The 26169-nt window shown below is 45.3% G+C and overlaps 1 protein-coding gene across 6 annotated transcripts in view; it reads right to left on the bottom strand.

The window, feature by feature from the left end:
* The window catches only part of CBFA2T2 (CBFA2/RUNX1 partner transcriptional co-repressor 2), a 95901-nt gene that overhangs the window by 10494 nt on the left and 59238 nt on the right, over window positions 1-26169 (bottom strand). For all 6 annotated transcript variants that reach the window (XM_056844413.1, XM_056844414.1, XM_056844415.1 and 3 more), the window contains exons 2-6: window positions 9372-9515; window positions 7302-7543; window positions 6686-6775; window positions 2021-2202; window positions 121-371 (exon numbers count right to left, since the gene is read on the bottom strand). In XM_056844413.1, coding sequence (XP_056700391.1) covers window positions 121-371; window positions 2021-2202; window positions 6686-6775; window positions 7302-7543; window positions 9372-9515 — 909 coding nt within the window. The remainder of the gene's footprint in view (window positions 1-120; window positions 372-2020; window positions 2203-6685; window positions 6776-7301; window positions 7544-9371; window positions 9516-26169) is intronic.

Below are 26169 nucleotides of genomic sequence, written 5' to 3'. Positions count from 1 at the left end.
CTGAAGGCTTTCAACCTCCGTTCCCAGGGGGCAAGATGGTTTGGGGTGTTTTCGTGACAACGGTGCCCAGACAGGGCCCAAGAGAAGCGGGTGAGCGGACCCGCACAGAGGCCTCCTTACCGACGCTGTGCCTGTCTCGCAATTCCCTGTGCTCCAACATCTTGCCCGGGTCTCGGTACAAGTGGGAGGTCGCAATGTCTTCCAAGGTGTAATGTTGGAGCGGGGGTGGGGTAGGATGGAACTGCCCAGCTGGGTTGATGACGGGCAGCATGAGGGCCGGGCTGTGCCGGGGAGCTGGGCTAATGGTGCACACCCTCTTGGCGGGGGGCTCCGAGGGGAGTGGGTCTCTCTCAAAGCTGCTTTCTTCTCTCCTGTCAGGAGGAAAGAGAGTCTCCATTAGCATGAAGAACGTACATACGGAAAGGTGACCAAATGAGGCCCAAACTACTCGTTACATTTAACACACAATCCCGACGGGGACTTGCAGCCACGCAGCTGCTGCTAGTTCCCTACAAGAACTCATTCTAAAGCGCAGCAGGAACCCAATTCAGATTGGGAGTGCTGCATAGGGGGGAGGAGGGGCTCCATCCCTCTGCCATTTTACTGATCCAAAACAGCCCTGAAGGAGTTATTTACCACACTGGGAGGCTGCATGTGCAAGCTTTCAGTACATATGCAGTCCTCCCATGGGCAAATAATGCCCCCCGGGCAGTTTCTGGTTGGGAAAATGACAAAAGCCCCTCCTCCCTCTGTGCTGCGGTCCCGATCAGGCCCCAGCAGTGCTTTCAAATTGAGCACCCAGCAGCTGCTGCTTGGTTGTAGTTTGGGTTTAGTGTTTCCAGTCTGCGACGAGCACAGGTTTTACAAGGAGCAAGTAGCAAAACATGCAATGCAAGTAGGAAAATGCAGCAATGCAGCAATGCAGAATAATATAATCTTTTATGTTTGGAACTATTTTACATGTCAGAAAAGGGAGGCTTACTAATGTTTACTTACTAATTTCTCCCCTAGACTTGGGGGCTCTGAATTACCTGCTTATTTACAGATCAGAACGAATGAGCCAGCATTGATTTCTGGCACGTGTTCAGATTGCCAGTGTGGTGTAGTGGTTTAGAGCAGTGGACTCTAATCAGGAGAACCAGGTTTGATTCCCCACTCCTCCACAGGAGCAGCAGACTCTAATCTGATGAACCAGGTTTGGTTTCCCCACTCTTCCACATGAAGCCTGCTGGGTAAGTATGGGCTAGCTGCAGTTCTCTCTGAACTCTCTCAGCCCCACCTACCTCACAAGTTGTCTGTTGTGGGGAGAGGAAGGGAAAGCAATTGTAAGCTGCTTTGTGACTCCTTAAAAAGGTACAGAAAAGTGGGGTATAAAAACCAACTCCTTCTTCACATGTACAATTCATTGCAGTTTTCAAGGCATTCATTCATCTCCTTTAACTGACCATTTTATTTATTTATTTATTTATTTGGTAATTTCTTTACTTCCTTTCCACCATTACATTTAAGGCAGTTTATGGTCCAAATAACCTCTCCAATATAACAGAATACAAGGGAGGGGAGAACGGGGGACAAAACAGGGAGAGGAAAGCAAGCAAACGGCAGATGGGCTTCAATGAAGACACTGCTCCAAAAGGGATCTGGATGTCATCGTGCAACCGCATCGATGTTCCTTTTTTGGTCTTGTGATTTAAAATCAAAACACACATCAGGGGAGATAGTGACAGTGTCAAACCAAAAACTGTGGCTAACTAGGATACTTCAGTTTTGAAATTAATTTTAGAAACTGTTGAAGTTAAACTGGAAGGCAGGTGAGGCAGAAAGTCGGGCAGCACCAATCAACAGAAGTAATGACATGGAATGGTGACATTCAGTTGGCAAGTATAAAGAGCACATCGCATAAGTAAATGCCTTGTTTCCCCATAAATCACATCTCTTAAGGCTGGACATGGACCAACTTTCTTGCATAAGGCATGCAGTCCAACCCAGCCATCTGGGTTTTGGAAGCAGTTCTCATTACCTGTCTGGACTGTGCCTCTTCCCGTTTCCGTTCACTTCCATCAGCAGCTCTGATGAGTCAGCTGGGGAAGCTGTGTTTGTGTTCAGCAAGACATGCTCGTGTTGGGCCAAATATTGGGAAGGGGTTTGTTTGGCTGCCCGAGCACAGTGCAGCAGCTCCCTCTGTAGAAGTGGAAGGTTGGCCTGCAAAACAAAGTTAAAGTTGCCATTTAGACTGGGAAACTGCAGGGGTCCTATCTACTGCCCAGGTGTTGTTAAAACAGTGGCTCTAGTGTCATAACAGCCCTGCTGCTCCACCAGAAGCAACTAAAGCAAAAATCAAGCTAAAAGGGCAAGATGTCATAGTTCTGCTGTACACCACATTGGTCAGTCCGCACCTGGAGTACTGTGTGCAGTTCTGGAGGCCTCAGTTCTGGAGACCTCACTTCAAAAAAGATGTCGACAGAATCGAGCGGGTGCAGGGGAGGATGATCAGGGGATGATCAGGGGCCTGGAGACCAAGCCCTATGACAGTGATGGCGAACCTTTTAGAGACCGAGTGCCCAAACTGCAACCCAAAACCCACTTATTTATCGCCGAGTGCCAATGCGGCAATTTAACCTGAATACTGAGGTTTTAGTTTAGAACAGGGGTGGGGAACCTTTTTTCTGCCAAGGGCCATTTGCATATTTATAACATCGTTCGGGGGCCATACTGGGCGTAGATCTCCTGGTGTGTGTGTGTGGGGGGAAGCTAGGGTTGCCAGGTCCTCTTCACCACTGGTGGGAGGTTTTGGGGGTGAAGCCTGAGGAGGGCGGGGTTTGGGGAGGAAGACTGCACAGCCATAGAGCCCAATGGCCAAAGTGGCCATTTTCTCCAGGGGAACTGATCTCTATTGGCTGGAGATCAGTTGTAATAGCAGGAGATCTCCAGCCACCACCTGGAGGTTGGCAACCTTAGGGGAGGCTATGCAGAGAAGGCTTGGAGGGTGCCTCAGCTCCCCCAGGTCTTCCCCCTCCTCCCAGGTGGGAAGGCAGCCAGCGGTGGGCCCAGGCAACCAAGATGCCAGGGGGGCGCAGCTTGCAGCCTGCGGTCGATCTGCAGGGAAGGAAGGAAGGAAGGAAGGAAGGAAGGAAGGAAGGAAGGAAGGAAGGAAGGAAGGAAGGAAGGAAGGAAGGAAGGAAGGAAGGAAGGAAGGAAGGAAGGAAGGAAGGAAGGAAGGAAGGAAGGAAGGAAGGAAGGAAGGAAAGAAAGAAAGAAAGAAAGAAAGAAAGAAAGAAAGAAAGAAAGAAAGAAAGAAAGAAAGAAAGAAAGAAAGAGAAAGAAGGAAGGAAGGAAGGAAGGAAAGAAAGAATGAAGGACAGAAAGAAGGAAGGAAGCAGGGAAAGAAGGAAGGAAAGAAGGAAAGGAAGGAAGGAAAGAAAGTAGGAAGGAAGGAAGGACAGAAAGAAGGAAAGAAAGGGAAGAAGGAAGGAAGGAAAGAAGCAAGGAAAGAAGGAAGGAAGGAAAGAATGAAGGACAGAAAGAAGGAATGAAGGACAGAAAGAAGGAATGAAGGACAGAAAGAAGGAAAGGAGGAAGGAAGGGAAGAAAGGAGGACAGAAAGAAGGAAAGAAAGGGAAGAAGGAAGGAAGGAAAGAAGCAAGGAAAGAAGGAAGGAAGGAAAGAATGAAGGACAGAAAGAAGGAATGAAGGACAGAAAGAAGGAAGGAATGAAGGACAGAAAGAAGGAAAGGAGGAAGGAAGGGAAGAAAGGAGGACAGAAAGAAGGAAGGAAGGACAGAAAGAAGTAAGGAAAGAAGGAAGGAAGGAAAGAATGAAGGACAGAAAGAAGGCAGAAAGGAAGCATGGAAAGGAGAGAGAGAGAGAAAGAAAGAAAGAAAGAAAGAAAGAAAGAAAGAAAGAAAGAAAGAAAGAAAGAAAGAAAGAAAGAAAGAAAGAAAGAAAAGGAGAGAGAAAAAGAGGGGGGGGAAGAGACAGAAAAAGAGGAGAGAAAGAATAGGAGAGTGACAGAAAAAGGAAGAAAAGAGAGAAAAGCCTTCACACACACACACACAGCCGGCTCCCTGCGACCGGGCTTCAGCCTTCCCACCTCTCCCCCACCCCCACCCCCAAGTCCACAAAAGTCCTCCACCTGATCGGCTCCCACGCGGATGCTCCGGCCCCGGGAGGGAGCGATTGGCTTTTTCCTCCTCTTCCCCCCTCCCTCCCTCCCTCCCTCCCTCTGCGGCGGCCGAGAGAGGTTTCAACCCCTGTGCCGCGCGGCGTGCAGGGACGCTTCGCCTTCCCGGCTTGCAGGAAGCGTCTTCCTCCCTCCCGCCTCCCGCCTCGCCTCCCGCCTCCTCTTGCCGATGGCGAGAGGGGATTTAAAGGGGCCGCAGCGTTCCTGCACGCTGCGGCTTCAGAGAGGGCCGTGCTGCGCTGCGTTTCTCTGGCAGCTGCAGCGGAGCCCAGTCTGGGCCAGGAGCCTTCTTACTCCTCCTCCCAGAGGCTCCAGGGGCTGCTTGGGCGCAAGTCCCGCCGGCCGCCACCGCAGCACGGCCCCCCCCCCCCCACCGCACGGGCTGCTCCCGCTCCCTGGCTCCGCTTCACAGGCCGCTCGGCTGGGCTGCGCGCTGGGCAGAACCGGGGCGGCAGCGGCGGCGGCTCCTCTTGGCCGAGCGGGGGAGGCGCCGCAGATGGCGGCCCGGCTTTCAGGGGCCTTTTGCAGCGGGCGGGCGGGCAGGCGGGCCCTGAGGGCGACCGCTGCCGGCTCGCCCGCTGTCCCCGCCCCCGTTCTGAAGCGCCTCCCAGTCCGACCTCGGCGTGAGGAGCCAATCCGGAGTCGCTGCGGACCGCCCGTGGCGCGGGGCCAGGCAAAGCCGCGCCTCAACCCCTCGCCTCCAGCCCGGGAAGGGAAAGAAGGCTGCTTCCCCGGGGGGTGAGTGGAGGCGGCAGGGCGCGTGCCGGCAGAGAGGGCTACGCGTGCCAGAGTCGGCACGCGTGCCATAGGTTCGCCAACACGGCCCTATGAGGAAAGGCTGAGGGAGTTGGAAATGTTTAGTCTGGAGGAGGTTGAGGGGGGACATGATTGATCTCTTTAAGTATTTGAAGGGTGGTCACTTACAGGAGGACAGGGAGCTGTTCCTGTTGGCAGCAAAGGATAGGACTCACAATAATGGGTTTAAATTGCGGGCGGAACGGAACCGGCTGGGGATTAGGGGAAAAAAATTACAGTAAGAGTTGTTCGACAGTGGAATCAGCCACCTAGGGAGGTGGTGAGCTCCCCCTCACTGGCAGTCTTTAAGCAGAGGGTGGACAAACATTTGTGAGGGATGCTCCTGGCTGATCCTGCATTAAGCAGGGGGTTGGACTAGATGGCCTGAATGGCCCCTTCCAACTCTATGATCCTATGATTGTACAGAACCCTTAGTTGTCCCCGAGTGGGCCATAGTTACAGTAATAGAAACACTGCTTTTTCCCCAGACAGGGAGCAGTCTCAAACAGCTCTGTTGGTAAAATATTTGTGTTTGTGTGTGTGTTTGACCTAAAGCTCACTTCTCCCATCTCTACAAATGGGAGATGATGCTAGGGAGACTGGGCCTAACATCCAATTTTGACAATTCCCAAAAGGCTGCCAACTCAGCTTGGTTTCCCTTCCTGCTTCACTTCACAGAAGAAAAGGGCAGGACAAATAGTTTCTTACTCCATTGGGCACAGAAATATCTAGCTATGAAACTGGCCCCACAACGGGGAGATCCATGACCAAGGAAGAAGCAGGCTCACATAGGCCTGTGGCATGATACAAGGTCCCTGGAGGGGGCAGTGCAGAGCAAACAAATGGGTTATTTCACTGACCTCCTAGCACTACTGAGCAATAGAAACAGGAAAGCTGCTTCTGTTACAGCAGCTGGGATACTGGAGGCAAGGAGCAGATATAGCATGATTTATTAAAAAGGGGAAAGAACACCGGGGGCGGGGAAAGGAAGATTCTTGTCCCTTCCCTTTGACAACTACTTTGGGCTATGCATGCATGAATTATCCTTACACTTCCAGAACCCTCCTATTACAAACTCCCAAGTGTAGATCTTAAATCAAACAAAGCTCAAGCCAAAATTTATTCATCTGAAAGTTTGGTACTTTCTAGGATTCAGAAGGGATTTAAAATATATATAAACAAATTATTCTCTGAATTACTTAAAAGCCCTTCCCCCTAAGTATTTTTTTTGTTTTAGATTTGAGAATTTTCCTGCAAACCTGGGGCTTTTCTCAGCTTTGCAGAAAGATCTGTCTTGTCTATCCATGGCCCAAACCTCTGGATTTAAGCATCCACCCATGGGGCCAAGTTGGGAATTAGATATATTGATACAATAAGCATCTAATTCTATGAGTTTTACAGAAACACGAGGGCTTCCTTTCCCCTTAAGATTCTATGGAAAAGAAAGAAAGAGTATGTCTTCTCTATGAGGTCCCCCCCCCCGCCAAGAAAGATGGGAGGGAGATCCACAAACATAGTAGATGACACGCAGCCCACTGCAGTGCTTTCAGGCTCTGGATCCGAGGAGAACTGCCTGAATAAGTAAGGTTGCTAGATGTAATAAAACAATGCTTTTATAGTTTGGGAGATCCTGTAGTATTCATCTAGTGCGCCACACAGCTTTTTCTTATTATTGGCTCACTGGTGTGACGTACAACATTAACCAATCACCTTCAAGAATGGAATCACAAATGGACGGAGAGGAAAATTAGTGGCCTCCTGAAGCTTGCAGTGAAACTCCTCTATTGTCACCGTAGAATTCTGCAAAGAGCAAAGCAAAGGGAATTAGTCTGGATTTTCTTTCCACTTCAATTAAAATTCTACTTCCTCAATTCAACTTGTTTTGGAAGATGGCTTTATATATACCCTGTAGTGGATGTTGTTCCACTAGTACATTTTTTTAATAAAGAACTTTTTGCCACCCTTCCTCACAGGAGCGTAGAATGGCAAACACAGTCCCCTCCTCCCATTTTATGCTAACAACAACCTTGTAGGGTAGAAAAAGCAGAGAGATGTGGGAGCCTCAGAGAGAATGACTAGCCCAAGGTCAACCAGCCACCTTCATGGAAGCGGGAGGATTCAAACCTGGGTTGCCCCAGCCATAGTCCAATACTATCCAGCATACCACATCACATTCTTGCAAATCGATGTTGATTTGGTGATGTGCATCCTACGGAAAAGTTCAAATGAAATTCTGTGAAGGATACACACCACCAGATTACCACAATTTTGCTGGCCAAATGCATGGGTGGGGGAGAGGGGAGAGGAGACAGAAATAAAAGCTTACCACTAATGCTAAAACAAGTGTCCGGACCTTCTCCCCAATCTCTGGCGAAATGTCATTGCCGAACTGCTGGAGGGTGGTAAGAAACCTCTTCAGTTTGCTGAGCTGACGAGCCCCGCAAGTAGCTGGGAGCTGCTGATTGGTCAGTGAAGATGATGAAGATGAGGACGGCCCATTGCTAAACCTCTGAGGTGGTGATGGTGCTCCATTCAGTGTAGGGGGTGAATGGTTCATCCCATTTGGTACTACAAAACCAGGCAAAATGGAAATCAACGAAGAAGCACACGTTGTATATTTAGACTTCACTACATCTTGCTTTCAAACAAAGACACTAATGTTCAGAACGGAATTTGGGAATGTTCAGGTCTACTTTGCTTGATTTTTTTAAAGCTTAACAGTATTCAAGAGAGCCAAGTTTCAAATTTAAAAGTTCTCTGTACATTCTTTGTAAGATATTATGCCATTAATAGAAATTCCACAGTAAATTTTTAAAGGGGGTGAGGGGGGAGAAAAGAAAGAAAAAACAAACTAGTGTTCTAGAATTTGGGAAATGATAAATATAAGGTATCGGCTACTGTTTTTACTGACAAGCACCTCAAGAGCTTTAAATGGTTGAGAAATCCAGTCATTTAAAAAAAAAAATCTAAAATAAATTCAGGGTTTCTTCTGGGCTTCATATACATGATTACAGCGGTAAGGAATTTGGTCAAATGAATAGTATTTTACTGCACTCCAGTGCTGGGTTTCTTCTTGAAATTATTACTGCCATTAGTAATTCTCTGGTGGCCATAGCTGTGTCACACTGCTCAGTCTTCCAAAGGAAGCATATGTATGGTGTATATGGGGCAAGCTTTTCTAAGAGAAGCCATTGCTGGGGAAGGGTGTGACTTCTTCCCTACCTTCTCCAAAGTGTAGCTGCCACAGTAGTCCCCAAAAAACCAAGACACAATCTTTTACACAATTACTAAGGTTGGTGACTTGATGCAACTTGTTTTTACCTCAAAGACACCTAAACCCTCCCTCAGAGGAAATGCCCAAACATACAGACTAAGACACTGCAATAAACTGGGTTTTATGAAAACACAAACTTGTTAGTCTACCTTATAAAAGTAACAAATCCCAGTCTGTGCATAAGTGCTGGTCTTTCTTTCCTCTCTCCAATAGACACCCAGGGACGATGTTCTCCGTACAATGCTGTCTTTGAGAACATTTGACTGTGAGAATTTGGCCAATTCAACAAACTGGGGTTGGTGAAGTCAAATGCCACAAAACCTATACTTTAATAAAATCTATTCTTAATCTACAAATCTTACTATACAATCCAGAGTTCATTTGAACATCTGCACTCGAACACCAAACCCATAACTAAGATGTCATCAAGCCATTTACAAACTATGGATTATCGTGAAATCTAAATGAAGCCTTGCTTTACAGAGCAACAAAAGGGCGGGTGCCATTTGTGTACTGGAGAAGATCTTTCCTGAGTATAGCATTTTCCCAGTGCTGAAATGGCAATATTTTGTCAGTTAACATTCTCGAGGGCAATAGTCATGGCTGTATGGAACGCGGTGGTAAACTTCACAGGGCCTATGACATCATCAGAGATGGGGAATGTAACTCTTCGCTCCCTCTCAGTGCTCAAACGGTGGCTACATCCTCAGTGAGACACACCATAATCCCAGCATTCTTTGCTCTGGGCAGGCAGATTATGAAGGCATTGCCAAGAAAAAAATATTATTAAAAGAAAAAGTAGAAGGGCTGCAAATGGAAGAAAGCGCTTCTCTATGAAAATGGACTCATTAAAACAAATAAACACACTGTCATCTACTTCTCAGGAAACTTTTCCCAGCCTACTAAGTTTGTGAAAAATCAGTGCAATCTCATGCAGAAGTACTCCTTCTAGCTCGGGCCGGTGTTGCTCTTTACTTCTATCTTGCCTGAATCAGAACGACAGGACTTCTGCAAAATGCTGCTTCCGTCCCGCCTATTGAAGTAAAACCGGAGAGGCTAAATAAAACTAAAGCAGCCCTTTTTAAACACAACAGGTTCGCCCCAAATATCCCACGCTCTTACACGCTGCTGGGGTAAATGAGACGGGTCGGGGACCGCTGGAGTTGACAGGAGGCAGTGGCGGCATGCTGGATGGAGACGATCGTGACTGTATCTTTACTTCCACAGGGGATCCTGGCATTACTGGAACCCTCTTCTCAGTAGCAACTGAAAGAGAAATTTTAAAAAAGCATTTATTAAATTAAGTGAATGCGTTAACAACTCTCTTTAAAACTGACAACACAAGTAAGAGATACTCTGGAAGCTCTGTGGCACATTTTCAGTTACTATATAACATTTTTTTGTGGCCCACATTCAGATGGGGGCTGTGGTGTGGGAGAAAGGGGATTTAATTTTCTGTCCAGACTGTTTTCCGAAGTTCAGCCTCATCCCTGAACTCCTATTTGCCCCATTGGGAGAAACAGGCAATATAAGGCAACCTGTATGGTTTCACTAGCAGAGCAAATTGGGGTTGGTTAAGCTCAGGAAAAACAACAACAAGGGGAGACTTAACCTCCCACAACTTTTTGGGGGACAGCACCAATCAAATAAAGGGCACCCTTGGCTGTTATTTTGCAGTAAACTCCAATCACAGATCTTCCCTGCAATGTGTCGAGTTTGATGACAATACTCCAGAGTCAGCTAGGGCAAAGACTGGAAAATCTGGTGAGGAAGAGGAAGGTAACAACAGATGATACTTAGTATGTATATGAGGGTTCACAGAGTTTAAAGCGGTCCATGTGCATTCTCTCCATAATCCCTGTAACAACCTTTTAAGGTCAGTACTCTTGCCTGCATTATTTTATTTAAAGAATTTATATGCTGCCTCTCCAGGACCTGCTCCAGGTGACTCACAATTAAAACTATAAAAACAAAACAAGAAATATGACGTGTAGGCCATCTGATGAATTCATGGCAAAGGTGAGATCTGGACACGGATGTTCCTGTTTCACAGTTCCTTCTTTTAACTCTTGTACTATATGACCTCCCTGTATCTTTGCCTCACATTCACTCCCCAGTTTTCATATTAGATGCATGTTATGTGCCTATTTGTCAAACACTGATAATCTCATGCTTGTTGACAACGCTGGATTAATTTTTAACATTTCCTGCAATATACAAGGCAGTCTTGCATACAATTACAATACCAGTAAAATATTTAGAGTTAACAGAAATTATAAATGGGATCTAAGAGACCAGAAAATAAAAAAGTTGCACATTGCGCTTCTGCATGAACACCTTACATTTCTGCAGCTTGCTAAGGTACAGGAGGCAGCAGCTGCCCCGCACAGCTCCAAGCTCCTCAGACATTTCCAAAGCTTCGCATGATGACAAAACTATGTTAAGCTTATATATTGTATTCATTAAAATATTTATATCCTACTGGCAGCCAATGTAGCTGTTTTAAGATTGGCAAGGTATGCTATCCGCTTTCGGGACCAGCTGCAGTTTCCAGGTTGTCTTCAAGGGCAGCCCAACATAATGTACATTACCGCAGTCCAACCATGAGTTTACAGAAGCATGGATCAGCATGGCTATATCAGCTGAGCCTAAGAAGGATGAAAGATGGGGAGCCAGTTGTAGATGACAGAAGGCGCTCTTTGTCTACTGACCTAACCTGCTTTTCAAAACAGCAAGGCTGGATCCATGATCCACCCCCTCTTAACATGCTCTGCAAGAGTCAATTCTGCCCCATCCAGGATAAGTAAACACATGTTGATTGAAAAAAGATGAGGGAGGAAATCTAGCCGCCCTGAGCCCGGCTAGTCACCCCAAGTCTGGCTTTGGCCAGGAGAGGGGGTGGGATACAAATCCGATAGATAAACATAAAAGCCAAGACTGTCCAAGATCATTCCAAGCTTCCCTTTCTTGCATGTGACACTGGCATATGACAAACTTGGTAATATGGAACAACAAAGTGAACTGCAGTGCACGAGGACCCCACCCCCTCCTCCAGATGAGACCCCATTTGATACTAGGGTTCCCCTCTTACTTTGGACTTAGCCCCCCACCCCCTTTACAGCCTAAGTGCCAAGGGATCTGGAACTTGGAGAGTCTCCTAAAGGTGCCTGGGTTCAGCCATGACACTGGAAATTCCCAGGTATGAAGAAGACGGGTGTTGCTGCAAGGAAAGCAGAACAGGGGCAATCTCCCCCAGCTCAGTGGCATATCCTTCTCAACAACAAAAGACTTTTCAACACTGGAGACATCACCCAATATCCTGACATACCCCAGAGGGATCTGCCCAGCCTAAGGCCCTTGCTATTGCATCACAACTCCCGGTTCCTCTTTTTCTGTTTTTTACTCAATCAAGAAGGCCACTCAAGTCATTTGCCCTCCATCTTGCCTCACCCAGACTTCTGTGTCACTGCAGATCTAGCTCCAACCTAATCAAAGTATATTAGTCATGTTGCCTCACCCATGCAGATTTGGCTCATAATAGCCTAATCAAGGTATTTCCCCCAATTTTTCCCTGCCAAAGGTTGACAGCGGTTAACTTTAAAGTAATCAGTGAGATTTAAACTTTTTATCTTGACCCAGTCAAAAGCCAGAATAGTCAACCCCCCACCTATTCTGGGGACCTTCTGTCCATAAAAGAAGGACCCCCAGACGCAGCGAATGGTTCTTCAGATCTCCGGTCCAGATCTCTGCAGGTCAGAACTCTGGTTTCCTTTTGAGAACCCCTGCTGCACTCCACAGGCTTTTTCTCCTTGCTTTGCTGGCTCCTTGTTCTGCTTCTTGGGTCTCTGCAGCCATCAACCCCTGGATCTTTCCAGGCCTCAAGCCCCGGATTTAAGGTTGTATGTTCCTTCCCTAAAACTTCCCAATTTCCTTCCTTCCTTCTTCCTTTTATAAGTACACCTTCTTGTTGGTATGTGAGTGAGTGCGTGTGTGTTCTCAGGTGCTTAGTGTAGGTTCTTTACATTTTTAAAATTTCTTTTTATTTTATATAAAATAAAGGTATTTGTGTTTGCAATTACACATTATCTCACTCTCTTTCTTAGTTATTTTTTGGGGGGATACCCCTGCCGAGATCCACCCTTATATACAGAGACTACAAGGTCTCACATTATGGAATCCTTTTAAAGCTAATTTCCTCTTCTCAGAGTCCAGTTTGGGTAACAAGTGTGTCTTTCCTGTGTGACTATCTGAGATCATAGGCCATTTGCCAAGATTCTTCTTTGTGTACCTTTCTGTAGTGAGTCCTTATTTCTGGAATATTCCTCCTGAGCTACCCACCTGGAATCTTTTCATCTTCAGCCACCAGTTCAAGATGTTTTTATTTACCCAGGCATTTGGGTAACATGGTGTTGTCTCTCCCTTTCTCTATTGTAGTATACTCTTAACTGGTTGTAATGGTTAACAGCTCCCCCCCCCATTTGTTTTTGGGATGTACTTACTGTCATTATCTATTATTATGATCCCTTGTAGCCCACATTTCTGTATAAAACAGGAAACTAACTTTACAATCCACAATGTAAAAACAAAGAAACATTAAAACTATAAAACACCAATAAAGCCACACACTGACCAGGTATTAATGCTTATCTCATCTGATCATTCCACAAATAAGCGGGGATCGTGTTGAAGTATGCCTTCAAATATATTGACAGGCTTCCAACACATCCATCTGTGCCCCATCTCCCCCTTCCCCTCCTTCTTTTGTTAAGGGAGAGACAACCGGGGATGGAAGGAACTGACAGTTGTCTTTCACTTCTGCATGTTGTGCACAGAGTGTGAAACCCCAAAGGGAGCCCTCGCTACAGACCACCTGCTTTCCAGCAATGGGAGCCAAAAGGCCTGCAGGAAATCTTAGCAGCTAGACACGTTGCAATCTTCAGCACTTGGAAGAACCCTGGAATTCAGCAGTAGCCTACCAGCAGGCATGCCTCAAAAGTTAAGGCTGAAAACTCCAGACTCTCTTGCGCCTGTCAAAGAATAAGCTGCTTCTCTGAAACCCTCTTCCATGCAAAAACATGCATAGTGACTAAAGCAATCAATGTTAGACTGTGGAAAGGGGGAAAATAGGCACAAATGACACTTGATTACTTTTTCTTTTGCAGCAGAAATTGCAGCTTCAATTAGCATACAAAGAAGCTGTTACTTACTCAATAAGAATACAGAAAGGGACTTCCAGGGGTGGAAACAAAAACGGCAGACTCGCACTTTGCAGCTGATTTGCAGCTGTAAATTCAAATTTGGATGTCATTCCATTTTATTCGGCAACATGAAACAGAGCTGTAGCATAACTCCACGTTACCAAATTAACTTAAGGAACACATAATTAAGGGATTCATTTATACAAGACGTGGGTGATGGCCATTCGTTTAGTTGGGTTTTAAGAAAAGATTCTGCAAACTCTGGGGGAATAACAATGCAATCCTAAACAGGTCTACTCAGAAACCCACTCAGATCTATTAAATAGGGCTTAAGATCAGACCAGTGGTCCATCTAATCCAGCGTCCTGTCTCATACAGTGGCAAACCAGTTACTCTTGAACTAGGGTTGCCAGGTGGCTTGGAATGGCGGGAAATTGCCCGCCAATCCATCAGCTGGCTGACAGCAAAGATCGCATGCATGGCCATGAGCAACGCGATCCCGTCACTTCTGATTTGCTTCCGGAAGCACTGCAGCGTAACTGGACAATTTACCACTCAAATGGGGATCTAGTCAAATGTGATATGTATGATGCCAGGATGCACTCAGACATCATGTTTACCTTATATTGGTTTCCAATTCTGGAGGAAAACATAATACACACTGACCCACATTTCATTCAATACTGTTTTCCCACAGAAATCTGGCCTCAAGTTGCCTTCCAATATCTGGAAACAGTCAACATAATTTCCATGCAAACACGCAAACACAACAGCAAACGTAGAACCAACAGGAAGTAGTTAGAGCATTAGACAAGAATCTGGAAGACCCATGTTCAAACCCCTACTCTGCTGTGGAAGCTTGCTGGATGACATTGGCTCAGTCATACACTCTCAGCCTAACCTACATCACAAAGTTGTTGTGTGGATAAAATGGAGAATTATGTAAGCCACTTTGAGTCCCCGCTGAAGGCAAATACATAAATAAATTGACATTGTTTCCCTCTTGCTTATCCAAGTTTCCATGGTTGTGAAGCACATATCCATCACAATCAAGGAGAGGTCCCCACTGGTACTCCTAGATGTAAAGCTTACCTAACAGGTAAGGATAGCTCCAGGTATGCTTCCTGAAGCTAATATGTGAAGGGTGGAAAATATTCTCTTACATACATGCATCATTAAAGGGTCCACATACAAGGGTTGTAGCATACACACTTGCATGTTGTTCACACTGTGTTTACTGCACAAAACAAGATGAGAAGGCTCAGAATAAAACTGCAAAGATTATAGGGTTCCTTCCCCCCGCCCCCATGGAAAAACTGGGCAATTTTAGAGAGCACTGAATGAAACTCTTTTTGAACGGGTGAAATCTTTTACTCATTAAAAGCATATTATATACATTCTTTACCTAAAACTATCTCCAGTGTTAGATTGTTTAAACGTAACTAATGGTTTATCGTTTAAATGTTACTAATTTTAGCAACAATTAATATGCTATGTGTTTGATAATACACTAGTGAATCCAAAGTTTCCAATGGTATAAAGTTTATCGTCCAAATAATATAATTACATATGCTAACTAAGTTATAAACTATGCATTTTATGTTGTTAGAGCAGTAAATAAGTTTAGTTCTGACAGGAAAGTAACTTTTCTACATCCATTAAAATCTAAGAAGGGTATAAATCAGTTTAGGATTTCATGGATTTCCGTTTCAATTCCCCCCCCCAATTTTTCTGATGGCTTCCCAGGGGGGGAAAAAACAGGACTCCTCACACACACAACTCCAAAATTTCTGGAAATTTTACATCTCTAAACAGCAGTATTCTCACTCAGAAAACATGTCCATATTAAGCGGCTCTCTGGCAATGATGCAGCTATTGCACTTTGGGTGCTAAGGGAGGAAAACTGCTTTGAAGAAATCGGCGTTTAACTATTCAGAACAGAATCTACTCCTCTCCCCACCCCAGGGTACTTCTGGTTTTCACTGAATTACAATCTTGTCACTTTGTAACTTCTGTTGGCAATCTGTTCACCCATCGGGGAAGGAGGATGCGCTAGGGTGTGAAATGTACGAGTAGCTGAACTGGCGCAGGAAACACACACACACACCCGTGCCGGGCACGCAGTGCTGAGCTCGGCTGTCCTTCACCTGAAACACCCTGTGGAAATCCCAAACACCTGTTCCCCCCCCCCCAGTCACATGCTCCAATTAGCTCACTCTGTTTCCGCAGAACACATAGCAAGACAGGAGTGAACCTGTTTTGGGTTGTCTCCAATGACAGTATTTGCGACAACAGTAGCTCATTAAGGCTCTAGGATATAACAGGCTTCAAACTCACATATGGGGAACCTGTTGTTTACACAACCACGAGGGAAGGAGCACCCCATTTCAATGCACTAGAGCAGTGGTTCCCAAAGTGGGCGGTACCACCCCCTGGGGGGTGGTGGGATTTCCTAGGGGGGCACTAAGAGGCATGGGGACAGCAGGGGATGCTAGAGGTGGGCCCCTCAACTATGTTGTTGGATAGGGTAGGGGGCACTGGGGTTGAGTTTGTGGAACCAAGGGGGCGGTGGGCCGAAAAGTTTGGGAACCACTGCACTAGAGGGTTATTATCTATTGAAGTGTGCTTTATTAAATTATCTGCTGAAAAGAACAATGGGTTTAAGAAGTACATTATTTCAAAACACTAAATCCTACAACAGTGATTATTTTTCTTTTAACATTTAATGTGTATGACCTTCTGCTGTGCTGCTCTTTAAGAGAATTTGTTTGGTAAACTGAAGTGTTGGCAAAAATGAAGACGTGAAAGAAAAAGCAAAATTTGTAATCCCCTTGTTGCGTTTGGTAGGTATGACTATTTCTGGAAAATGGGGATTTTCTCAAACAGTCCTTCTAGGAAGGCTCTGCTGACCTCTGGTCTGTTGGAAATCTAACCAACTTTGAGGTTTCATTTCTCAAGGGCGGGGGGAATCTACGGGTCAGTACAATTTGGTTCGGTTCAGTTGATGAAATCCTTTTCAGCAACATTTGGGAGCCAGCAGACATTCCCTTAATAATGTCTGCTGGGCAACCGACCAAATATGTTTATAACTCACAGCAGTTGCCATCAAACAGCGAAACATCCAAAATTGATTGGTGGTGGTGGTGGTGGTAGTAGTAGTAGAAGAAGAAGAAGAAGAAGACGAAGACGAAGAAGTAGAAGAAGAGATGGTTTTTAAACCTTGCTTTTCTCTATCTTAAGGAGTCTCAAAGCAACTTACAATCACCTTCCCTTCCTCTCCCCACAACAGGCACCCTGTGAGGTAGGTGGGGCTGAGAGAGTTCTGAGAGAACTGGGACTGGCCCAAGGTCACCCAGCAGGCTTCTTGTGGAAGAGTGGGGAAACACTACTCTTAACCACTAGACCATGCTGGCACTCTAGGGAGAAAATGCTGACTGTTAACACCAGCGCTCTATGAAAGAGCACATGCAAGATACTCATTCACCACATGGGTGAGAAAAAAAATAGCAGAATCTGGATCCCAGGACATCTTTCAACTGAATTTTCAGTCTAGTACATCATCTGAGCAGGTAGGGAAGCTCTGCCGCAGTAGCCTCAAAAAGGACCCCACTTCCAAATAACAGTTTGCCACGAATGACTGGCATTAATATGAATGTGAAACAGATAACACAACAGGCTAAAAACAGCAGCTAGCTCAGAAAGCCCTTTACAGTTGTCAGATTACTCTACAGAAGTGACAGCGGAAGACACACCAGACAGAATTCCTGTGTCAGGGCATGGAGATACAGCTTATTAATCCTACAGTTCCTTGGTTCCTATGCCTGGCCACTTCCATCCTGCCCATACTGCACAGCTCCCCCCATACCTACAGTACAATCTTATGCAGAGTTAATTCACTCTAAACCCACTGAAAGCAACAGGAAAGAGCTGTGGCTCAATGGCTTTGCATGCAGAGAGTCTCAGTTCAATCCCTGCTATCTCCAATTAAAAGAATCAGGCAATAGGTAATACCAAATCCATGAGAGCCACTGCCAATCAAGAGTAGACAACACTGAGCTTGACAGACTAATGCCTCAGTAGCAGGAAACTTCACGGATCTCCAGTCCTTTATGTTCCTTTGCTACCCTGTTCTGCAGCTCATGTCTGCACAACCCATTAGTTCCTCCAGCCTCTGCTTTTCAGGCAACTGCCTACTTTCTTCAACTTCCGTTGGGCACTGGCCACTCTCAGACATTATAACAGAACTCTGCCTAGGATAAGAATACAAATAGTTTGGACTTTGATTTAAACATTCCTAAACCTGGAAACATGAATACAATTTGCCATGACATCTGAATGTAGGCATCTTGGAAATGAGGCTTCTTCCTCCCCAAAAGCCAGAATGCTAAATGCCACACTCCAATTTGCTGATACACCAGCATTTGGACATAATGGTAAATTGGACTTTAAACCTTCAGAGTGTCAAGAGTTTAATCTAAGTCAAACTGAAAACTTTTCTTGCACTGTGAGCAGCCATGGGAAGGGACTTTTTCAGTAATCAAACGAACTTCGGCATTTTCATTAACAATGAAAGACCAGCCTTTGCTAAAAGGTACCAACAGTGGCATTAAATAGGTATGGTGAACTTTGATTCTGTTGGTCCAGGACCAGCAGACCAACTGAAACATACCATTTGTGTTTCACTGTTTGGGCCAGTCCCGCAGCAACACTTTATCACTAGATACAGAAGCAAGCAATGGCAACCCAGCTCTGAAGTCCCTTGCCTTGAAAACCTTACGGGGTCACCATAAGTCGGCTGCGGCTTGATGGCACTTCACACCACACACATAGGATATGATCCCACTGAGATACGGCTCTGTAGAAAAAGCATCCTCCAGGCTCCTGATATACTAAGAAATATAAGGTGCTGAAGCCAGAATAAAACCTGGTCTTATGGATGGTATTTGCAAAATGACCACACAAAGAGACAGCCTCCTGGCAGCGAGGGATGCTGAGTTTTCTCCACCCACTGCAAGTCATCCCAGACTTTTTTCCCTTCAAGGTTTCAAATGAATACCTGAACACAATGTTACTCGGAGTGTGTTTGTGTGTGGGGGGGTGGGGGTAAAGGGTTAAACCAAAACACTCCTGGGGGTTAAAGAGAGGCTAGATCTGAATTCGAGGGTGGGAGGGACAGACAAGTCCAGGAAAACAAAATTATGAAATTCTGATGTTCATTCTCAAAGCAAAAGAGTCTAAAAATCACTGCAGTGGAAGAAAACCAGTTCAGAAATACGTCAAGGAAAAAATTACTATCTTTACAAGACCATCATGATAAGCAAAACCCTATCCATTGGTTTAAGACTCTTTAGTATTATGAGAAGACAAGCGTCACTGGAAAAGACAATCATGGTAGGAAAAGCTGAAGGCAGCAGGAAAAGAGTAAGACCCAACAAGAGATGGACTGACTCTATAAAGAAAGCCACAGCCCTCAGTTCGCAAGACCTGAGCAAGTCTGTTAAAGATAGGACATTTTGGAAGACATTGATTCATAGGGTCGCCATGAGTTGGAAGTGACTTGACGGCACTTAACACACACACACACACACACACAGGATTAGCCAATATTATAATGCCCCTGTATGGTGGGGCCTCATTTGGAATACTGTGTACAGTTCTGGTAACTGTATCACAAAAAGGACATTGCAGAACTGGAAAAAGTACAGAAGAGGGCAACCAAGATGATTAGGGGTTGGAGCACCTTTCCTATGAGGAAAGGCTGAAGAGTCTGGAAGTTTTTGGATTAGAAAAGAGACAACTAGGGAGGGACATGTCATGGCGGGCAGGTCTGTCATTGACTACTAGCCACAGTGACAAAAGGGAACTCCTGAATACCAGTGCCAGGAGACAACATTATGGGAAGGCCTCTGTGCCCTGTTGTTGGACCTCCAGAGGAACTGGTTGGATGCTGAACTAGACAGACCATTGGTCTGATCCAGCAGGGCTCTTCTTATGTTTTTATGCTTATTTTCTTTTTTGGCCAAGTATCCTGTGTATTGATTCTTTTAAGAAGCTAAAAGCAGCATCTCTATAATTGGATGAGATAATATAATTATGTTTTGTCACCTCCTCAGCCTGGGTAAATGCTTATTTTGAACAACATGCTTATCTACTTCAAGTGCTCACCATCTGCTTTCAGTCTTCATCAAGCTAATATTTTTCACATTAGGAACTGGGGGGAATTCTTTCATTTTATAATTAACATAATTCTTTCCACTTGCTGAACCCCTTTTCTGACAAACACTTTCCCCCCCCCCAATTTCAATACATTTATTGGCATACCATCAAGCAGTTGATCAAATAAAGCCAACCCTCTAAACACATTTTATAAATAGGCAAAACCATCTTCGCCTTTGCCCAAATACCCCAAGAGTCTCCTGGCCAAACTAAAGATGACCTCGGAGACCCTGAGACCAGCACTTCCAGCCCACAATTCTTTTTATTTACTTAAAACATTTTATGCCGCCCAATCAGGATCCATAAGGCAGCGAACATAAACACATTAAGACATTTAAATGATTAAAATACAGTTAAAAATAAAAATGTCTAATAATATAAAAATTTAAAAACCATGGGAGGCGGGTATGTCCATGTTTGCCATAGCAGTTTTGGAATAGGAGCAAATTTACAGTAGGAGAAAGGCACTGCCAAGGTCAGGATCCAGCCCCATGGCTTTCAACAGAGAAAAGAGATCAGATCCCAGCCCCATGGCTTTCAACAGAGAAAAGAGATCAGATCCCAGCCCCATGGCTTTCAACAAAGAAAAGAGATCAGATCCCAGCCCCATGGCTTTCAACAAAGAGATCAGATCCCAGCCCCATGGCTTTCAACAGAGAAAAGAAATCAGATCCCAGCCCCATGGCTTTCATCAGAGAAAAGAGATCAGATCCCAGCCCCATGGCTTTCAACAGAGAAAAGAGATCAGATTCCCCAAGTTGGCCCTCAGGTGGCAAGATAATATATCCGCAAGTGTTGGTATCAATAGCCAGGCCTCCTCTAATAGCACCATCTTAATGTGGGGGGGGATTAGTTAGGAAGCCCTGAAGGCCGCTCCTGGCCCGGGGAAGCGCGCTGGAGGCGGCGGCTGCGCCCTCCCTTGCACGCAGACCGCTCCTGGCCCGGGGAAGGGCGCTGGAGGCGGTGGCCACGGTGCCCCCCCCTTTCGTGCAGACCGCTCCTGGCCCGGGAAGCGCGCTGGAGGCTGCGGCCGCGGCGGCCCCCCCGGCACACAGGCCGCTCATGGCCCGGGGAAGCGCTCTGGAGGAGGCGGCGGCGGTGGTGGTAAGTTCCCCCCCTCCACCTACCGTATTGACCCGTGTATAAGCCGAGTTGGGATTTTTCCACCCTTTTTTTGGGCTGAAAAACTCGGCTTATACGCGAGTATATATGGTATGTATGCTTCATACCTGGTCAGTATCCCCTTCCATAACCTCAGAATAGCTTTTACCTCCCTCCGGTTCCAAACCATGCCAACGGCTTGGATAGCTGGACGTTACTCCTGAACGCCATGGGCCTATGTATTTGTGGGGCCGCTCCAGAGGACCTAACTCATTACACTTTATTCTGTCCTCTTTATACAGAGCGCAGACTTAAATTTCTCAGAGCGATTCCAAAGGGCCTAAATCTTTCTCCAGATCCAGAGAAGCTGCACTTTCTCCTATCAGACACCAATCCTGATGTTTCCTACAAAGTGTCACTCTTTGCTTTAGCAGCTAAGAAAATCTGAGCTAAAGCTGTTTTTAATCAGGGATCTTAACATATTTAAATATTAGTTTCTTGTGGGTCAGACTGTTTTAAAGTTATTTTAATGTTATTTTATGATAATTTTATGTTATTTTAATGTTTTGCATGGTGGATTGTGATGGCTTTCGGCCACGGACAATAAACTTTATCACAGGTATGTTGGAATTATGATGGCAAATTCAACCTGAAAGCAATTCAGCTAAGGGGGGGGGGGCGTCAGTCAATTTTAGAGTATTTAGAAGAAACAAAACCATCACAACAGTTAAACAACAGAAATATAGACATGCACAGTGATGTGTCCAAAAAGTCTCAAAAGTGGTTAACAAGTAAGAACTTGATTTGTGAACTGATGCATTAATGAAGAAGAAGAACAGCCTCCAGGCCTCTGCCCATCCACAGCCTCAAGGAACCATTGCCTTAGCAGCAGCAGTACAGGTTGGTAATGGGAAGACCACAAAGTAGCAGTCGTCTGGCCAGAAGTGGACCAATGGCCACCAATCACCGGGTTTAGAGGGCGATGGGAAAGATTACTCCTCTTACAACAGGGGTGGGAAACTGGTTAGGCAGGCGCCAGAAGACTGCCGTTCAAGAAGATGTTGGGTGTTTATTTGAGTGTTTCTAGGCTGCCTTTTTCCCCAGAGGGACCTAAAGCAGCTAACAAAAATTTCCAGAACAAACTTAATTACTCAATATAATTTAAACAAGGAAGACAGCAAACAAAACACGCACAATCCGGGGCGGGGCCTTGTTCTCTGGGCTGGCTGTCACAGGCCCAGGAATTCAAGCTTTCGGGTGAGAGCCAAGAGCCTCATCATTCTGGCCCCACTCACACTTGCTCATGGAAGCTCAGTTAGATGTTACACAGCTGGAAAGATGTTCCTCAAAATCCCCTCCCTTTCTAAAAAGCAGTGGATTCTGAGTGGCAACCAGGGGACATTCTGCACTTCGATACTTCCATTCTAAAACCCCAAAGGTGAACAACGTTGGGAAAGCCCATAAAGTGTAGGTTGCTTCCCTGAAAATACCATTCTGCACCACTGAATATCAAATTCAGTAAACTCATGTTTTCTTGAGTATTCCAAGTACCAAGGAAATCTATAAATGACCCCCCAACATTCAGAGAAGTCAGTCTCAGAGCATCAGTGAAATTCTCCCTCCTGGAGTTTTGGTTCTGCAGGATGCAGTAGGAGTGGAAGGGATTTAACACCTCTTGTGAGCTCTCAGCAGCTTGAAGGATTGGGCTTCTGAAGCATGGGCCAGATACTAGATAATTCAAAAATAAATACATGCCTCTCCCACACGCAGCTGCTTCATTTTATGTTCTTTCAATTCAGCAGTGAAACTAAGTCTAAAAGGTTGATACCACAGGCTATTTTACAATTCAAAGCAAGCTTAGAAAACATTTAATGCAGAAAAAGGAAGGCAGAATGCAGAGCTCTGATTGCCTGCTCTCCCACGAAACCCACACTGCTCATTACAACATTATCAGGTTTATGGGATGGAAATTATGATGGATTCTCTTCTGCCATTGTCATCATGTGTTTAATCTAGAATATAACAGTGTCAGCTTCTGTTTGGTTTTTCACCGGTGCAAAGATAAGCAACAAAAACTGAATAGCTAGCCAAAGACCTGTGCTTTGGCAAACACTGGTTTAGCATTTGAGCAAATTCCAGGATTTAGGCTGTAGCTCATTAAAAAACAAAACAAAAGAGTTACAACTTAGGTCTAATAAAAAACTAGAAGTCCTCATACCTGGGAAGGACATCAGAAAATCTCATTATAAATCCAGGGGATATTAAAATTATTCTGGATTTCCATCACAGGGAACGGTTTCCTCTGGAAGACCTACATTACAGTTATTAAAGTCACATTACTCAATGTTAATAGGCTGATGGGGGGGGGGGAGTGAATATATCAGTAAGATTCTCAGATGATTAGCCCTTATGCACTTACGTGGGCCAAAGGGCTGGAGGGAAATACTCTTTACAAGTAGCCATGTTTCTGAGGCCCATTTCCTTTCTGTTATACCACTGAACTATTCAAATATCTAAAGAAGCTTCAAGAACCACTTCCAATGCAGCCTGATGATCTGTGAGCTAGAGGGGAAAGTAGGCCAAGCCTCAGCATGTCCACTGAAGTTGTTGCCCACTCCTAGGGCTCTTTGATTCTTGGCCCAATGATTTTTCATAGTTGAAAAATATTACAACATCTTGGCAAAGATCAGGGGTTTGTATCAATAGTTGCTTTCATATAGGTAACTGGGGCCTAACAAACGACACAAGGACTTTTGGGGTGGGAATCAAGATGCTGGAAAAACATGATGGGGACAGATTGACACACAGAGCCAAGACCAAAGGATCGAGAGATGTTTTCTGATATCAAGCATATCTAGAGTGTGTGTTCATGCCCTTGAGATACTTATGTACTGGAAGACAGCCTTGGTAGTTGTTGTTTTTTAACTTGCAAATAGCGACACGCATGGCCAACTGTGGAAAGCAGGAGGCAATAGAGAAGATTTTGCAAAACGGATGAGTGTTTTTACATTTACCAGCGTGGTGTAGTGGTTAAGAGCGGTGGTTTGGAGCGGTGGACTGTGATCTGGAGAACCGGGTTTGATTCCCCACTCCACAAGAGCGGCGGGGGCTAATCTGGTGAACTGGATTGGTTTCCCCACTCCTACACATGAAGCCAGCTGGGTGACCTTGTGCTAGTCACAGCTCTGTTAGAGCTCTCTCAGCCCCACCTACCTCACAGGGTGCCTGTTGTGGGGAGGGGAAGGTGATTGTAAGCCGGTTTGAATCTCCCTTAAGTGGGAGAGGAAGTTGGCATATAAAAACCAACTCTTCTTTACATCGTCAATGTGCCACAAACAGACTAGTATTGGTCGATATTGGCAGGTGGACTAATAAATTCTGTGTACTTCTGTGAAAGCCTGCTGAGGTTTTAAAAGGCACAAAGAGGGATGCTTCCTGGGATGGTGTCATTTCCCAGCCCTCTCTGTCTGTCTGACTAGAGATCAAGTGCAATGCAGTCATTGGGAGTGTCAGACTCGGAAGACTCAGGCTCAAATCCCCTCTCTGCCTATAACGATTAATATCACTTCTGGCAAAGCATATACAAAAATAATCTATTCATGGTACAATAAAGAGCTTTGCAACAGAGGATTTTATCTGGCATCCCAATCTAAACATGCTTACTCAGAAGTGCCATCAAGTTCTGTATGACTTACTTTCAAGTAGTTTCCAAGGAAGGTAGTTTCAGTTGTTAGCACTACAAAACAAGGTTCTGAAGATCTGTTCCATATTAACAAGAGGTCTCTCAATATTTATCAACTGTTCTTGAAGCGTTGAGTGAAATTTTTAAAACACTCACATACACAAAGCAGACGTTCAATCACAGAGACACAGTTTCAGGCACACGGGGGTGGGGAGAGCAGTTTTTCAAGAACTGTCTCTTGCTTCACCACACTAAATATTCCTGCTGCAACTAAAAGTATTTCACTGAGACAAAGAAGCCTAGAACGAACTTTCCAGATGTGAACATCTGTTTCTCATTTGCCTCAACCAAGAAAACATGAGGAAGATTGACGACTCCAAGCCTAGGGTTGACCAGACATAACAAGTAAAAACCTACGAATACTCTGGAGTAATCGCTGCTATTACTGAGACTGTCATGATCTTTGTACCCAAGGTGACTTCCTGACCATTCCCTCAAGTGCAGAACCGACACACACACACACACACACACACACACACACAATTATCTCTAAAATAGAATTCAGTTGTACTCAAAGATTGGGGTGTCAGAAGTATTAGGATAATTCCATACTACCTAGAAACAAAGTTTGGTGCGTGGCTCAAGATACCGTAAGTATTAGAAATGTGTGGCAAAAGAGTCATAAACGTAACTCTCAAAACCATCATAACTCGACCCTCAAAATACTGAAATAGCTTTTGCCTTAGCAAAGAGCTGAAACTTGGCACTCGTTTAGTCCCACAGTGTTTTGGGGGGGGGGGTGGATGCCCAAGAATAGGACATTTTACATATTACAGTAAAAAATGTTTGTCTCATAATAGACACCTGTTATCAATCACAGAGGAGTTCAGTCCATAAACACAAATGTGGGTTGTACTCTGTCTGACCCAAATGAATCTTCTCTTCCCTTGTATCATGCACGGAAAGGCAAAACTCTCCCCGCATGAGGGTCTTGGGACAGCAGCCTTGGGCTAGAGTTTTAGAATATTCTGAAGCCGATTCTGCACAGGCATAGGACCTGTGATAATGAAAAAGAATTCAAGCTGGTTTTATTAGTATTTATTAATATTAGTACAGCATGTGCTTTATAAATCTAGATTCACACCTAAAAGGAAAAAGCGCACCAACCATTACAGCAGCTGAAGTGGCTCTATATCAGTCACAAAAACAGGCAGAAGCATCCAACCTTCCTTCAAATCCTTACCGCAGACTGAGATCAGTCAAGATCACACCATTCACTGACGGGCCCGAAAAGGTCTACATAATTAGGCTACCGAGGAACCCGCCTCCCTCTCAGCTCCCACAGCGCAGCGTCTTGTTAAGTAGCACATCAATCACTGATGCATCAGTCTGACTGGCCATAGCTCTGACAGCATCGGGTTTCGGATCCAGCTCAGCACAGCCAGGCCGATAAGTCAGTGGTACCTCGTAGACCGGTCCCAGGTTCTATCCCTGGTATCTGCAGTTGAAGGAAAAGGCTATGAACGACCTTTGCCAGAGGATTTGGAGCACCATTATCAATCAGAGTGTGACAATACCACTTGGGATGGACCAGTAGACTCAGCATAAAGCCGCTGCCTATGTTTGGAGCATAAACCCGTGTGCCCCCTTCACCAGCACAGCCACAACTGGGTCTGGGCTGAACCATAAATGCCCATTTTCCATAAAGAAAGTAGACTAAGGC

The sequence above is a fragment of the Euleptes europaea genome, chromosome 2, assembly GCF_029931775.1.
Source record: "Euleptes europaea isolate rEulEur1 chromosome 2, rEulEur1.hap1, whole genome shotgun sequence".
Classification (NCBI taxonomy): domain Eukaryota; kingdom Metazoa; phylum Chordata; class Lepidosauria; order Squamata; family Sphaerodactylidae; genus Euleptes; species Euleptes europaea.
This window is presented reverse-complemented; position numbering and strand designations above follow the sequence as displayed.